The sequence below is a fragment of the Tympanuchus pallidicinctus genome, unplaced genomic scaffold, assembly GCF_026119805.1.
Source record: "Tympanuchus pallidicinctus isolate F22 unplaced genomic scaffold, pur_lepc_1.0 scaffold8, whole genome shotgun sequence".
Lineage (NCBI taxonomy): Eukaryota > Metazoa > Chordata > Aves > Galliformes > Phasianidae > Tympanuchus > Tympanuchus pallidicinctus.
The window spans coordinates 12863040-12878896 of NW_026294802.1; the positions used below are offsets into that span (position 1 = coordinate 12863040).

The following is a 15857-nucleotide window of genomic DNA, read 5'->3' on the forward strand; positions in this document are numbered from 1 at the left end:
TCGTTTGGCACTGAAAATTATCTGCAGACAAAAGCGCCGTACCTGGGTCTTAATTTCCTCCCTCGCCAAACCATTACTACTAATTACCTCTCCTAGGTGTTGAAACCGTTTAAGCGACACTGCTAAATGCCCTGTGTTAATTTAATTGCCATGGAGCCGGGTTTCCCTGCATGCAGAGCTCTCACAGGGTCTCAGCAGAAGCAAAGCTGTCTCTCATACACTCTTCAGCCCTGTCTTTGTGGGACCAGATATGTAGGCTTGTCTCAGTCACAGGGCAGGAGGTCTCTGAGACCCCCTGGCCCTTTCCTGGCCCGGTGGTGTGGAGGAGAAGGCTGCGGTGAAGGAAATGGCTGGGAGCCAGTGAAGCCAGTGCTGGTAGAGGTTAGCTGGGACAGGAGGGGCACTGTGACCCTGGGTGAGGACGGGGCTGGCACCCACCCGAAATGTCTGCATAGCCCAGGGGATGGGGCAGAGGAGGACTGCTGTCCACGCACAAGTCCTTTGCATTGCTCAATGAGACAGATTCACTAGAGAACGTTAGGGAAGTGCTTTGAACATGAAAAGTGCTGAGTGCTGCTGTTCCTTGTTACTGCATGGAGGCCGGCCCTGTCTGGGGCACGGAGCAGAACGGGGCACATCTGATTTTCAGATGTTGCCTTCCCCCTCCTGCCCTGACCCACAAAAGCGAGGAGAAAGAAGAAAGTGGAGAGGAAGAAAGGAGCACACCTTTAGCCCTGATGAGGAAGGAACATCTCTGAGAGCTGGGGGCTGAGCTGTGCCCCCCCATCACGGCCGGGCACCATGCAGGACATGGGGCTGGAGCCATGTCTGGCAGCGTCCCACTTGCAGGGTTGGCCGCATCCTGTCCTGCTTTACTGCCTCCCCCTTCCCCCCCGTGCCCTGGTTTTGTAAGGAAGGGGTCCCCAGGGAGGAGCCGAAATGGGGCAGCGGGTGGGGGTAGCATGGGGAGCGATGGCTCAACGATCCCATCCTGCCCTGGGGAGCACAGCCGGGAATTTGGGGAGCGGTCAAGTAAAACCCTGCACACACCCATCCTCATGGCCACTTCTCAAGGTTGGAGGACAGCATGGCTTAAGTTTACCTGTGCTCACTGTAAAGCAAAGCCTCATCATCCCTCCTTTTCCTCCTTTGCTGTGAAGGCTGTGGGGCTCCATGCCACCCCCTGGGTGAAGGCATCGGCAGGGTTTGACCCCATTGCTATTTTCCAGGTGCTCCTCCAGCCCATCGGGGCCTTTTTCACTTTAATCCCACTCCCCCTTGCACCCTCCAAAAAATAAATCCACTTGAACGAGGACCGAGTTATAAAAAAAAAAAATCTTTATTTCATGTACCAGGAATTTTTTTTTTTTTTTGTCATTTTCTCTTTTTAAAATTTTTTTTTCTTTTTAACAGTCTGAAAAAAAACCCACGAAAGAAAAGTAAATGGAGGTCGGTTTTTTCTTGTACTGCTTTGAGCTGGACATGTGCAATACCCTCGGAAGAACGCATCCCTGCCAGCCCTCATCCCTCCCCATCCCTGGCAGGGGGGTCCGGCACTCGTCCCCTGCCTCTCCCTGTGAATGCTCCCCAGCTCCATGGAGCTTTTGGGTTTAACCCCAAACACTGCTCTTCCTTATGCTGCAGTCCGGGGCACCGAGCATCGCTTGTCCCTATGGGCCGGTGGGGGTTTGTTTGGAATTTTTGTCCCTCTTTTTTTTTTTTAATAATATTATTTTTTAGAGTTTGAGTGGAGGGAGGTTTGTGAGCAAGGGTCTGGATATCCAACCTGCTCCCCTCGCCCTGCCATGGGGGCTGAGATATTTGGGGGCGATGGGGGTGGAGGCATCGGGATGCTTTTAAGCAGAAACCCCACTGGGAGCCGAAGTGGGAGCCTGGCAGGCTCCTGAAACTGGAGCAGCAGGGACGGGAATGGAAAAAAAAAGAAAAAAAAAATCATATTAAAGCCAGAAATTTGGAAAAAAATAGGTCTGAGCTGCCCCAGGGCTCGGCGCACCCATCCTGCGCACATCACAGCTATGGGGGCAGCCCCTGAGGATCCTATCCCCAGGGACCCTGACCCTCCTCCCCTCTTCACGTCCCCATCCCCCCCCTGTGCAGGTGCACCAAATCTGTATGAATTCAGCTGAATCCAGGCAGCGTGGGGGGGCTGCTACAAAGGGACCCCCCCAAAACGAGAGGTGGGTGCCCTGGGTGGGGGGAATGGGGGCTTGTTGTGGGGGGAGGGGGGATGACCAGGAGTATTTGGGGAGCCCGTGAGCATTCACAGGGGAGTGAGTGTGTGCCCCCCACCCCTGCAGCAGCCCCCCTGCAGCAGCACGCTGAGCAATGGGAACCCTTCTCCCCTCCGGGTCCCCCCACCCTGCAACCCCCTCCCCCCCTCCCTCTGCTGCCCACCTTGATTTTTCACAGTTTAAAGCTGGAGAAAATAAAAATGAAAACAAAAATAATGCTATCTGTTTTCTCTTGCAAGTAAATCCACTTATTATATTTACATTTATTTATAGTTGCTTTTTTATTAAAAAAATTGCCACTTTTTTTGTCTTTTTTTTTTAAGAAACCTTTTTTGACCTTTTTTTTTTTCCCTTTTTTTTTCTTTTCTTTTTTTATTTTTTTTCCTTTTTTTTCTTTTTGACATTGCGTGTCTCTGCTTTTTCGCACTGTCATTGCTGACCCTGGTCGATGGGAGGGGAGAGGGGGGGTCTCCAGAACCGGGGGAGCCCCCAGGAGCCCGGGGAACACTGCAGGCAGCTCCTGTGCTCCCAGGGCATAGTGGCCACCTTTGCTCATAGGGACCCGCAGGGGACAAGTGGCTCCTGGGCTCCCAGGAGGGGCTGAGCGGGTCCTGGAGGGGCTGAGTGCCCTCCTGCACCCCGAGAGCCCCCGCAGCCTTCAGCTGACCTTGGGGACATGGAGGGGTTGCTGCAGGTCCGGGCCCCCCAGGAGCCTGCGCTGAGCTGAAGGAAGTGGGAAATGAACCATAAAATTAAAGAATCCCCCCCCCAAACCCAAAGAGCTGCCACCTCCTCTTCATACTCCTTCTCCTCTTCCTCCCACTTGGTTTATTGTCGTTATTTCTTGGTTCCCTTTTATATTTTTTTTTAAATCTCTTTTTATTAAATGTTAAAATAATGGTACATGGGAAATCATGCATTTTCTTTTAAATTTATTTCTATTTTTTTTTTTTTAAATCTCTTTCTCTCGGTTTTAAAGTTTTTTCTTTTTTTTCTTTTTTTTCTTTTTTTTTTTTCAAGTTTTTTTTTTTTTTTCTCTGTTGTTTCTTCCCTCACGTTTCCTTTTGTATTTTGTTTGCTCGCTGTACGTTTGCTTTGTGTTCACGTGCTCGTTTGTCTGCTTATCTCTTTGCTCGCCGGTCGCTCCGTATTTTATTTCCTATTTTTCGCGCGTGTTTTTTTTTTTTTAATGCTTTTTTTTTTTTTTTTTTTTTACACTTTTTTCTCTATGTTTGTTTGTTTGTTTGCTTGTTTGTTCGTTTGTTTTTTTTTGCGATTGCGAGGGCCCCACCCCGGGGGCGCTCACACCTCCTCCCACCCCGCCACCCCCTTTGCCCTCACCCCCCAGCCCACCCCCCCCTCCCCCATCACCCACCCCATCCTCCTGCCTCCTCCTTTCCCACTCGCAGCTCCTGGCGGCGGCTTCATACCGGGGTGGTCCGGCGGTTGGCTGTGTTGGTGTGGATCGAGTCCTTGTTCTCCTTCTGGATACAGTTGTGAACCTGGAGGAAGCTGTTATCCCTGTCGGAGTTGTAGGTAGCGGTAGGGGTGGTGGTGGCCTTCAGCGGGTCCCTGCTCAGGGTGTACATCGAGATCTCTGTTGATGGAAGGGTGTTGAACCCTTTGATCCCGACGGGAGAGGCATCCCTGGAGTGTGAAGGCTCGGTGGAGCGGGAGCTGGAGCGGCTGCGTCTCTGGTAGCGGTACCGGTAGCTGGGGATGCGGGTGATGGCGGAGGACTGGAGGTAGTCCGTGGCGCGAGCGTTGGCGCGCAGCTGTTTGTGCCGGTCGATGAACATGTGGACGGCCAGCACTCCCACCATCTCGGCTATAATGAAGGACAGGGCCCCAAAGTAGAAGGACCAGCCGTAGGAGTAGCTGTTCTTCTTGGAGTCGCTCTTCGAGGGGTCTCCAGCGTTGGCTGATATGTATACGATGATCCCGATTATATTACTCAGACCTGGGGGAGAGGCAGCCGTCAGGAGGACAACGCGTGGCGGTGGCCGTGGGATGAGACTCCTGCCCTCCTGCTGCCAGGAGGGGTAATGGAGTCCCATACCTACCTGCTGGTCTCCATTGCAGCTTTTCCTGGGCAAGCCCTTGCTCCTGCATCCCCCACACCCTGATGGCCCCCTAAAGCCACCAGCCATGAGGATCCTCCCTCCCTATGTGGCAGACGGAGAGGCTTCCTCAGGGTGTTGCCTTCATCCCAGGTTGGAAAAGCAGCCCTCCCTTACCCCGGAGCCCGGCCCACACATGTCCCATTACCTGCAGACACGAAGAAGATGCCGGCACTAAGGATGATGTTGTGTCGAGTTTTGTAGAACTCGCTGGCTGCAATGCAGAGTCCACCCATGAAAAGCAGAATCACACTCAGGATCGGAAAAATACTAGAGGCTCTAACAGCCCCTGCGGAGGAGAGAGGGAGAGGGGCAGAGACAACAATGCAGTGTCAGAGAGAAGAATCAGGGCTGTGGCAGCAACATGGGGCGAGGGGACCAGGGGGCATGACTTGGGGGAGTCAGAGTAATTCACGGAGGAGTAAAAAGGGGGTGAGAAGAGAGAGACAAAGTGTGTCAGAAGATGCTGGTGATGAAAGAGCTAGGCTCGTTCCAGAGGACAGGGGGGGGTGTGCGTGTGCCAGCTCCATACACATGCCATTGGTCAATAGTGGATAACTCAGCTGGCAGAGGGCAATGACACCAATGCACGCAGATGCACAATGAACCCTAGAGCTCTGGGGGAAAACTCACGTGTATTCAGGCAGTCTGCATTGGTTTGTGTTGGCACTGTTTGTTTTTTTTTTTTTACTGAGAAGGGCTTCCCTCCTCTCTTCCCAAGAGGAAGTAATCTGTAAAGCGTGAAATGAAGCCTTGCTTGCTAAAGAAAGGTATCAGACGGGTTGGTGCAATTCTGCTTGTGGAGCAAAGATAGGGAAAGAAGGATGAAAGCCAAACACTCCTTGCCTACAGGAACGGACCCTCCTGAAGCAAATCACGGAATCATAGAATATCCCAAGTTGGAAAGAATCCATAAGGATCATCAAATCCTGCCCCTCAGTCCCAAAAGTGGGACATTTTCTGGTGCAAGAATAGACTTTTTTCAAAGACCCTGCTGGTGTTTGAGTCCTACCAGGCAGAAGAAATGGGCTCTTTGAGTGGGGGGCCAAGCCCCCTGCTGGTGTGTTGAGAATGCAGTAAGCAGGGATAAACCTCTCGCTTGCTTTCCATCTCACCTTGGCTGAGTTTCAGGGAACAGGAGAGTGATAATAACCATCTTAATAGCTTCTGGAAGGCAAGGCAGAATTCAACAAGGTGAAGCTAAATGGAGGTGAGCAAATATCAAGCCAGCATCCTCTGTTTGGAATGTTTCTAGAGGGACGCTCACAACCCTGCTCTGACCTTATCAGTTTTAACTGGGTCTTATTTCAGAAATTCCCACATGCTAGGAGAACCAGAATGTGCCCGCTGATGTGGGGAGCTGCAGGCAGTGTGAAAAGTGTGAGGGTAGGCCCTGCTTCCCGCTCCTTGGAAGGACCAAGGAAGCAAGAGAGGGGCAGGGTTTCATCTGGTTTTCTGGATCCTTGGGTCTAAAGACAAAAGGATTTGTGATGGTATTTGGATGCTCATAGCATCTGCCTATTTTCTAACTTCATGTTAGCAAGTGAACACAGGGATGCCGCTGCTTCCTCTCTAATGGATGTTTAATTCTCAGAAACATGAAATACCTTCTGAAGATGTCTGACAGGCATCAAGTCTAAGCCCTTCTAGATGGGCCACGGGCACTGTCCCATGATTATCGTAGTCCTTGAACCGAAGGGATCACTTAAGTTGATAACAGTGAATATCCTCCCAGCTGCCCTTGCCAGCACCACCACCCATGGACTCAATTTGGCAGAAGGCTTGGGGAAGAGGCGGCTTGGTGGGGTCCTTATGCAGCCAGGCAGCAGAAGCCCAACTTCCTCAAGGAGAGACCTCAGGAGTCCTTAACTAAGTGGCCAAACCCCACTTCGAATCTAATTTTTCAAAAATGTTCTGTCTTAGGACACTCTCAGGTCCTGGCATTGGCCAGATTTTGTGGGTTTTGTTCCCTCTGAGAGAATGAATCCCCAGCTCTTGGGATGCTCAATCCCTTCCCCCAGCTCTCCTTCCTGAAGTTCAAAGGATGCTTGCAGTTTCCTCACTCCCAAACAGTAAGAGTGCAAGCAGTAAGAGCCATCTCTTTTCATATACAAACGAGCTTTTCAGAGTCTAAATTCTCTCTCTCATCTCTGCCACAGGGCTGGGTCTCCACATCTGGCTTCCAGCACAGCTGGCTGACAAGGAGCAGCTTTGATATGCTGCTGGTCTTTGGAGACCTCTGGTGCTTCACCTTGGGAGGTCAAAATCTCTTGTCTCAGATTCCTGAACGGAGAAGATCTCTTCTCATGGTGCCAAAAGATGCTGTGAGTGTGCAGAGGGTGGAAAAGAAAGCAAGGGGGCAGACCTGGGAAGGGGAGTGACTCCTGTTCAGCTGAGCTCTCAGGGTAGGAGGAAGTGGTGGCTCATTGCCAGCTGGGGTTATGTGTGCTGTGGGTCTGCTCTGTAGAAACGTCGTGTTTGGAGAGAGGTAGAACAAGAGAGAAACGTGTGTCTCCATTCACTGCAGTCCAGAAGAATTTCTTAGATCTGATGCAATCAGAGTATGAGATAAGGAAGCACAACCTTGTTCTATGTGAAGTGGGCATGTTTGGGCAGAGAGGATGCTTGAGTTAGGTCAGTGATACAGAGGGGAGCTCTGGTGTTCCTGTACCCAGGATTTGGCTGCAGAATCAGCTGCAACTATGAAGGATGGCCCCTGCAGCCCTCCTCTGTCCCCATGCCTCTCGCCCACTGAGGGGCTCAGAAACTGCTATTGTCACGTGCCAAACTCTGATGCATTTGGGTTAGAAGACTCCGGGTTTATATCACAATGAATTGCTGCTAATAAGAAATTGGTTGTCATGACACTTGACTTGTCTCAATGGCAGGTGCCAGGGAGGTGAGACTGCAGCCAGATGCAAAGACTCAGTGGATCTGGGGGGGCCCTGCCCACCTCTCACAGCCGTCCCTCCCTCCGCCCCCTGAGCTCCACAGGATCCAGGATCTGCACTGCACTGTTTTCAGAGAGCAAAAGGCACCCGATGACAGCACCTATGAGCAGTTTCTGGGAAAAGGGCCTGTGGACTTACGGAGGAAATATTCTGCTGTATCGGCTTCATAATCTGCATCCTCAGGGAAGTGATCGATTTGCTTACACAGACCTTTAAAATTCCCTAGGGAACAAGAGAAAAAAAAGAACAAATGAGAACACCAGCAACCTCCTTGAAGGAGCAACTGCCCTCTGTGTTGCTCCTTACTCCCTCCCTTCCTTTCTCCCAGGCAGCATGCACACTCACATGGGGACCATTAGCTGCTGTCCTCACATGCTCACACACCCATCTCTCTCTTCTTTGTAGAGGAACACGGGCCGGACACAGACTGATGTCTACTTGGCCCAGTGTCCCTTGCTCTGGGATTTGGAAGCACTGGAGGTTTTGGCCATGCATGGACAAGGGGTCTGTCCTGCCTCTGTAGGAGGTGGAACTGGAGTCACAGATGGCAAAACTCATGGGTTAGCATCCCTTCTGTTCGCATCGACTGAAACAACTTCAGGTGTTTGCATAGTTACAGAGAGGCCAATTCTCCACTTGAATTTCACCTGGCATAGCCTCGGTGAATTCCAGTGGTGTTGCATACAGAGGGCTGATTGTATTTGTGCAGAGAAGTGTTTGTTTTCCTCTGCTGTGAATTTGCTATACCTATTCATTTCACTGGAGGGATATGTTCCATTGTTCCACTGTTGTACGAGAAGAACAAAAGCTCCTAATCTACTTGCTCCGTATGACTGCCTGCTTTGTGTGCCTTTAGCAGGCCTCCTCTTATGTCTGCTCACAGATTAAGCCTGCAAGAAGTTCGGCGTGAGTGTTGGGGTGCAGCCCTGCAGCCAAGGAGCCCATGTGCTGGGGGAACCAAATCTTCTGCTGTGGTTGAGAATCTGGGTCACCCACAGATTCACCAAGCTGGTGAAAATCCCCCATCCAGGTTACTTCTACCAGCCTCTCATCTAAAGCCACAGGGCACCCTCTTTAACGCACTCTACGACCAGCAAAGCCATCTCACCAGAAGGCCTGAGAGATCTTCACAGTCCATCATCATCTGAGATTTCTACCAGTCTCTTCTTTTCAACACTTGTGTCACTCTCCTCTTGAAATCAGCAATACCACAGCAGATTGGTAATCTTTGAGCATAGTCATCATCATGGCCATTGGTTGACTGGACATCGATTAGTATATTGAGGTACCTGGTTGTTCATGTTGGTACAAGGTTCTTTGGGAAGGAGGACCACAGTACCCAAGTGGGTGCATGGCTAGGCATGGCAGTCCCAGGGGCCCCCTAGCTGGAGATCAGCCATCAGTGTTTCAAACTGACTGAGCCCTCAGCAAGGGACTTTACAGCCTGAATGCTGAGAATGACAAGTGTTGTGGCAACCTGAGAAACCTGCTCTGCCATCCTTGCCCAGCCGTGGTACCAGCTGGGTGTGCAGGGCAGGGGATTTTGAAGCTACCACAACTGTAGATGTTGCCTCCAGGAACGGTTGTTTGTGAGGAACCTAGAGCTCTTCCAGGCTAACTCTTGCCAGACTGAGACCTCAGGCACCATGTCAGGTTCCTGAGTCATGTCTCAGAAGATTTGTTCCAGATGATTTCCAATGGTCTCTCAGGTATTTGGGAATATGTAGAAACATAGATGATTCTCCCTGGGCTTTTCTCCAGGCAAAGCCTTGCTTGAATAAGGTTTGGGAGACTGCACAGACTGAAGTTTCTCTGAGTCAGCCCCTATGCTTGGCTCTTCTGAGTCCTGTCAGTTTTTGCCTGGTACTTGTGAGATTCATATCACCATTCGCTGTTAGTACAAGGAGCACCCAAGAAGAGGAGAGGAGTGTGTGTAAAAGGTAAGCACTAGGAGGAGAAAGTAGGAACAAAGCCTCTCCGTGTATCTCTGAAGTGTTATTCCTACATCTAACCCACGGGTTATAAGTTATTAATCACCCTTCCACAATGCAGTTACCTCAAGTGTCTGCTTCTCAGCCATGGCTCTCCTGGAAGGAAAGATCCACAGCCAAGCAAATTTCCCCACTACACTCTCACCTGCTACTTGCCCACATAGTACAAGGCAAGTGGACAGGCAGGCTCTTTGAAAAAACCTGCTCCCAGTGCTGGATGTCCAAAGTGTTCTGCTGCTGATGCTCAGCAGGGTGTTTGGCCATTGGGCTGTCCAAACCTGCTTGCTTAAAATGCCGTGGCACTGAGGAACTGCTTTTCACCCTGGGATGATGTGCTGCTCTGGTCTGGTCCTGGTTCAGCCCCACTGGTGTTCATGAGGGCAGCGTGGGCAACGCTGGTCCCATTGAGTTGCTGCTGTCTGTGATACAAGCATGGAGCTGTGGCTCCAGAAGACAGATGCTTGCCTGTCCTGCCACGGCTTCTCCTCCAATACCTCCTAGCTCATCTGGGCAATGGATGGAGAAAGAATGCAGAATTTAGGTCATTAACGTGGTGACTGGGAATAGAGAACAAGATTCAGTTTCTGTCCTGCCACAGGCATGCTGCTGAAACCATTTCTTATCTCTGCCTTGGAGACCCACCTCATGAGATGGGGGGGACAGCACTGCTCTGCCTTGCACTCCTCCAGAGGGCGCAGGGTGGCTGCATGGCTGTCACAGGCTGTATGTGTGCTCAGGGCAGATGCGATGGCTCAGAAATCAGCTCAGTGTGGAGCAGTCGCCTCTCATGCCAAGACGGCTTGGCAATCCTCTCCTGGACATCTGTGGCCCGCTGGGATGGTGGGACAGCCTCCCCAGCTCCTGTGCCAGTGGAAGCCCCTCAGCCACTTGTGGGGAGGGGTTTAGAAAAGCTCAGCAGTGTTTCAGAAGTCTGACACAAGGCCCTTCTCCCATTCCGCACATGCCGTTTGCAAAGCCAGGGAGGGAAGAACCATGTTCCACACCACGGTTAGTACCCCTGAATGCCTGTGCATGAGCACATCTCTATTTTGGAGGATGTGCAGGACTCTGGGACCCCTTTAAGGAGAGAGGAAAGATGTATCCTCATACATACTCATGTCCTTTTGCCCTTCCCATTCTTCCTGATGAAGTATTTCATGCTGTGAACCCCAGGCAGGTGTTGAGCACTGTGACTTTGCAAACCCACAAGAAACTCAAGCTACACATTTCCACCCTCTCATTGCAGCTCTCCCAGCTTCCAGTTCTCCCCTCAACCTCCAGATCCTCCTCCCATTTCTCAGTCTCATTCTCTACAGCCAACTCCTTCCATCCAATGTTGCTGTGGGGCTCCTGGGGCAGCCTGATTTTGGATGTGCAGAGCAGCTGGGGAAGAGCTCTGACTTGTCTCAGGGCCAAAAAAGTGTGGTTGCCCAGGTCCATGGAAAACACCCCTAGCCTCTGACATGATGTCAGCCTTCTGATACCATGGCAATATTCCAGAGCATCTCCCAAGATGTTGCTGGGTTCAGTCAAACCCCCAGCATTTACCTGCCCAAACTTTGGAAAGCTTGGGAGCAGAGGCAGCGCTTTGAGCTCTGACCTGCCACAGTGCCAAGAGGGACTCTACGTCTAAAACGCATAGACATCAGCACTGACTGAGTACTTGGTCTCAGAGAGGCCTCCTGCAAGGCGGCCAGCCACCGTTTGGGTACATGCTGTCTATGCAGGGCAGCTGGCAGCTGCCGGCTCTGCTGCAGCGCGAGCCGGACCAAGTTACCCCTGATGGGAACCTGGCTCAGTGCTGTTGATGGCACGGTTTATTTTTGTGCTGCTTTGTACAGCCCTGGCTTTTTCAGAAGTCTCGACTGCCTGCGGAGTGCAATCCGTTGGCAAATAGTAAGTTCCGAAGAATACAAAGCTGCTCCCTTCCCACAGGGAGAAGGGAATGCTTTTAGATGGTCAGGACTGTACATCTGAAAACTGGGAGCCAGAGGGAGAGACATCCAAAAGGAGAGAAACAGACAAAGAGGGAAGAGAACAGAAAGACCTGTTTTTCCCAGAATGATTTGTGGTATTTCCATTTACGGAAAAAAGCAATCCGCTGAAAGCTTTCCTTTAGCCTCCCTCTCTAATTTAGCAGAGGTTTTGGCATGGTGGCTTCTGGAGAAATAAATAAAGGTGGCTGGATATAGCTGTTGTCTCTAAAAGCTCAGAATGATGGCTCAGTGTTAGCCAAGGATTCAGCACCTCCACACATTTCCTGTATCATTTTAGCAAGTCACTTAACCCCACTCTTCTGTCACAGACAGAGCGAATAATGGTATTTCCCTGCCTTGGGGAAACAGCCTGAGGATATCTGTATTAGAAACATGAAGGAGATCAGACACTGGAGCTATTTGGGACAGATATTTCTCCACACTTTCCAGTTCAAACATAACGTGCTCCTCCTTGACGTGACCTTCTCTCAGATGAACACGTGAAAGACCTCCCAAATCCACACTGGTGATTCCTGCCTTTAGAAGTAATTGTCATTGCAGATTAAATTGGTATTTACTATTTGCCCATGCAAGAAATGAGGAAAATGGCACAGGAAGGGCAGGAGGGAGGACACAGAGCTCGAACATTTCTTTCTGCTCCGAGATTCTGTTTCTGAGATTATTCCCTTTGGGACCAGGTGGCAAAGCTCGGAACTTGGAGGACAAATTCCAGTGCTGTATGGCAAACTGCTGGTATGTGAGCTTTACAAGTATTGCTGAAGGACTTGCAAGCCAGGAGAGGAAGTTTGCCATCGTTGTCCCAAAATGGTGCTGTGATACCAGTGGGTGGGAAATGGAGTCTGCAGGGCTTAGCCTGGGGAAATACTGGAGATCCTCTGGGAACTAAAGGCCATCAGAAGCCTCATCACCTTCTCACGTAAATGCAGCATGCCTGCTTTGATGTGGCCTTCTCCAACATGAACGTGCAGCAGTGCATATGTTAAACAAAAAACCAACAAAACCCTAGCAACATAACCAGTATGCTGCATACATAATTCTCTCCCTGGGGAGAGGATAAAAGAACAAACCACATGTGACTGATATCAAGCCCCATCACTTAATGTGCCACTGGAAATCATTCAGATATTGTGGCAAAGAAGACTGTAAAAGGACTGATGCAAAATAGAAATTGATCTTACAGTTATTAAAGAATATCCCCCCTGCCTACGAGGGAGAACCATTATATCAGCTCTCCTCACCTTATCATTAATAATCGTGTTTATTACAGCTGCTGCTAAGGATCAGATAATAAAGAGGTTTTTCTGCAGTATAATGGTACAAACACTGCCTTACAGTGCCTTGAGGAGCCTGAAGGAAGGGCTGTATCGCACTGCATTATCCATGACCAACACTGCAGCAGTAAGCAGCCTGACAGGAGCAATTCTGGGGGGATGACTCGGGTTGGGAGGAAGTTCATAGATGGAAAGTGAAGCACTGACACAGGTGGGCAGGGGATGAAAAAGTGAGCCACCAGCACCAGAGAGGAAAAGGTGAGCAGAGACAGGTTCCCATCGTGCCTCGTGGTGCTGGGTCTCCTCCTGGGCACCAGGCCTCCCTGCCTCCTCCTCCCACTCCACAGCCTCTGGAGGGAGGTGCAACAGAAGCAAAACCTATACTTAAGAATACCCAAAGATTTCCATTTATAAGCACCTTTTTGTTGTAGGCTTGTAATTTTCAAGAACGTTTGTGCCATTGCTTGGAATTTCCCCTGCTTTGTCACAGGCAGAGAAGGGGATTGGCTGAGGAACTGGGCAAAAGCTCTGGAAGGCGTTTTGGTGCAGAGACAAATCCAGCACGTTTGAGCTTTATAAGCTAAAGCATTGCGGGTGGCTGGTTTTCAGGCACTGCTAGACATCTGTCCAAGTTACAAATTAAAAAACCTAACACAGCGATAATAAAAGTCATTCAAAAAATCCTTCTCTTCTTTTTTTTTTGCATACGTTCAGTACAAGCATTTCCCCTGGTAATCAATTCCCTCTATTTTCTAGACGTTGCCAGAATCAAACCTGAGCTGAATTTCTTCTGAAAACAGTAATAAGCAGAAAAACATTGTAGGCTTAGCTAAAGCTATGGGTAAGTTCACTCCTCCTAATGTTGTATTTCTTGCATTTCCCAGCTGGAATTGAAAATAGTTTTACATCTACATATACAGCAATTGCATGTTGTGGTTTCATGTAGACACATCAATGAAGGCATTTGAGTTTCTCTTGCTGTTGTTTTCCTTTGTGGTTTGATGGATGTGTGAAGCACTGACAGCGTCTGTGATTCCTCAACAAATTGTTTAGGAACTAATTCTGCAGAGACTGGTGCATAAAACCTTGTGAACTTCCACGTGTACAAGACCTGCCACAGGGTTTTCAAGGTATGTCAGCTGAGCTGATAGAAGTTATTGCCTTTTCCTTTAAGAAGAAGCAAAACGGGTCTGCAGATGAGCTGAGAACCAGAAAAGGGATTGAGAAAAGGGTTTTTAACTATGTGAGCTTGGATGTTGCAGTGCCATGTTGGGGTTTAACCTCCCAGAGCACAAGTGGAGCACCAGAGCTGCCAGGTGAAAGGTGGAGGAATGAAAGGACAGGATGGTCAGGGCATAGAGAGAAGTCCTGATGAAACAGAAAGGGCAGATGAAAGAAACTGAGATATTTGGGAAGAAAAAAAAAAGAAACACAGCTAAACCCAAACTGGCAATTTGTAGCAAGAACATTTGTGTGTGTGTGGAAAATGAGTCAAATGTGACACTACAACTGTGAGCCGAGTGACAGGAAGGGTGATGCAATTATCTGCAGTGAGAGAGAAATGATGTGCATAAGGTGTGGGAGGAGAGGAGCTGCTCCATCGCTACCACAGGCAATCCCAAGCTGCGGCGGCACATCCAGATGTCAGGGGAAGGGAGATACTAATGGAAGCCTGGGGGGAAAGGGGTGGATGGGATGAAGGGAGTGTTTAAGAGCTGTTGCTTCTTTTTTTTTTCTTTTTTTTTTTTTCCCTTGTCACGGCAGCAATATTGCAACTAGGACAGTTTTTATATACAGGGATACAACATCAAACTCTCAGAAAGCAGAACGTGTAAACATCATCCCAGCTGATGGGGACGTAGGCACTGAACAGCCTCCAACCTGAACTGAAAGCACTCAGCTCAGCTGAGCCTGGTCCTCCCCAGAAGCACACAGAGGAAATCCTTGTGGCAGAAGATTTATGGTTCAGCTCATCTGCTGGGGTTGCATTTTCTCCCCGGACAAAGCTACGGTGCTGATCTGTGTGTATACATTGGAGTACAGGGCCAGGTTTGCCCTGGAAGGTCATGTTTTGGGTGGGTGGCGAGCTCATAACTCTAGGGGTGATCAGAAGTCATGGCACACAGATACCAACACTCACAATTGCAGTGCCATGGTCAGAAGGCTTTGTGACCACCATTTCATTAGTCATTTTTAAATTATGAAGGAGGAGAAAAGGCAACTCAAATTTTTCACCTCCAACCCTAGGCTGCATTTATCTCTGACATTTCCTGCTGGATCTATAGGGAGAGGCTGTCCTCAGCTGAACTGGTGCAAACCCAGTGTGACCCTGTGCTGCTCCTTCAGCAGATATGGTCACAACTGAGTGAGGAATTAGGCTCAGCTGGCAATTAGCTTATGAAGTATGTGGTGCGCTTTAGGGTCCTTCAGGATGCAAAGTGCTAGATAAAAATTAGTTATTAATAATAAAAACATCCGAGTACCCCAGGGAAATAATCCAGAGAGTGGAGAAAACCAAGGACAACGGCAGCTTTTGCTCCATCCTCCATATCCTCTGCCCTTTCGGCACTGCTGCCCCTCTGCAAGCCCCTCCAGGGCTTGGTAAGAACCCATCCTGTGTGCTTAGTAATTGATATCTATAATGAAAACTGGGAGATTAGCCACAGTTGCAAGAGTTGGGGTGATTGGCTTTGCTGGGCATGCAAAGCCTCTTTTGGCTAGGAGGCAAGTATGGAGATGGTTTTAGGCAAGAAAGCAGAGCAAGGGCAAGGCTGGCTTTCCTCCAGCATGTCTGACACTGGGGGAACCCAGAGCCCTTCACGCAAGGCTGAGGAATGTCCCCCAGTGCGGGGCTGTCGCACACGAGCGCAGCTGCCATTATGTGCTTACTGAGCTTGCCCAGGGTTTGCCCAGACAGGGAGCATCTCTAATCCCTTTAAGATAAAGTGCCCTGGGTATTTTGCTGTCCCTTCAGGAAACAAATGCCCCCAAAGCAATAAAGAAACCAGGGGGAGAATGGGGCAGATGTGATGCACAGCAAGCCCATTCTTGCCAGCAGCTGGGGACAAAGCTATTGGTGTCTCCAATGGTTGGAGAGGGAGCCTCCCACCCCGGCAATGTCCCATTGCTGGGAATAGCCCTCATTGCAGTCCTTTCCCCAGTCCAAAACATGCTAGCAAGCATAGCTTACACCATGTGGAGCTGAATGAGGTATTACACCTAAGTATGGCATTCAGCTGTGCCACAGCTTCCAACATCACCAGGTGAGCGAGTGC

General features: G+C 49.9%; 1 protein-coding gene across 3 annotated transcripts in view; it reads right to left on the minus strand.

Moving 5' to 3' along the window:
- Window positions 1–3632: 3632 nt before the first annotated feature.
- Window positions 3633–15857, minus strand: part of CACNG2 (calcium voltage-gated channel auxiliary subunit gamma 2) — a 63000-nt gene continuing 50775 nt past the window's right edge. For all 3 annotated transcript variants that reach the window (XM_052668261.1, XM_052668260.1, XM_052668259.1), the window contains 3 exons: window positions 7462–7545; window positions 4521–4661; window positions 3633–4212 (listed from right to left, as the gene is read on the minus strand). In XM_052668261.1, coding sequence (XP_052524221.1) covers window positions 3677–4212; window positions 4521–4661; window positions 7462–7545 — 761 coding nt within the window. In that variant the 3' untranslated portion in view covers window positions 3633–3676. The remainder of the gene's footprint in view (window positions 4213–4520; window positions 4662–7461; window positions 7546–15857) is intronic.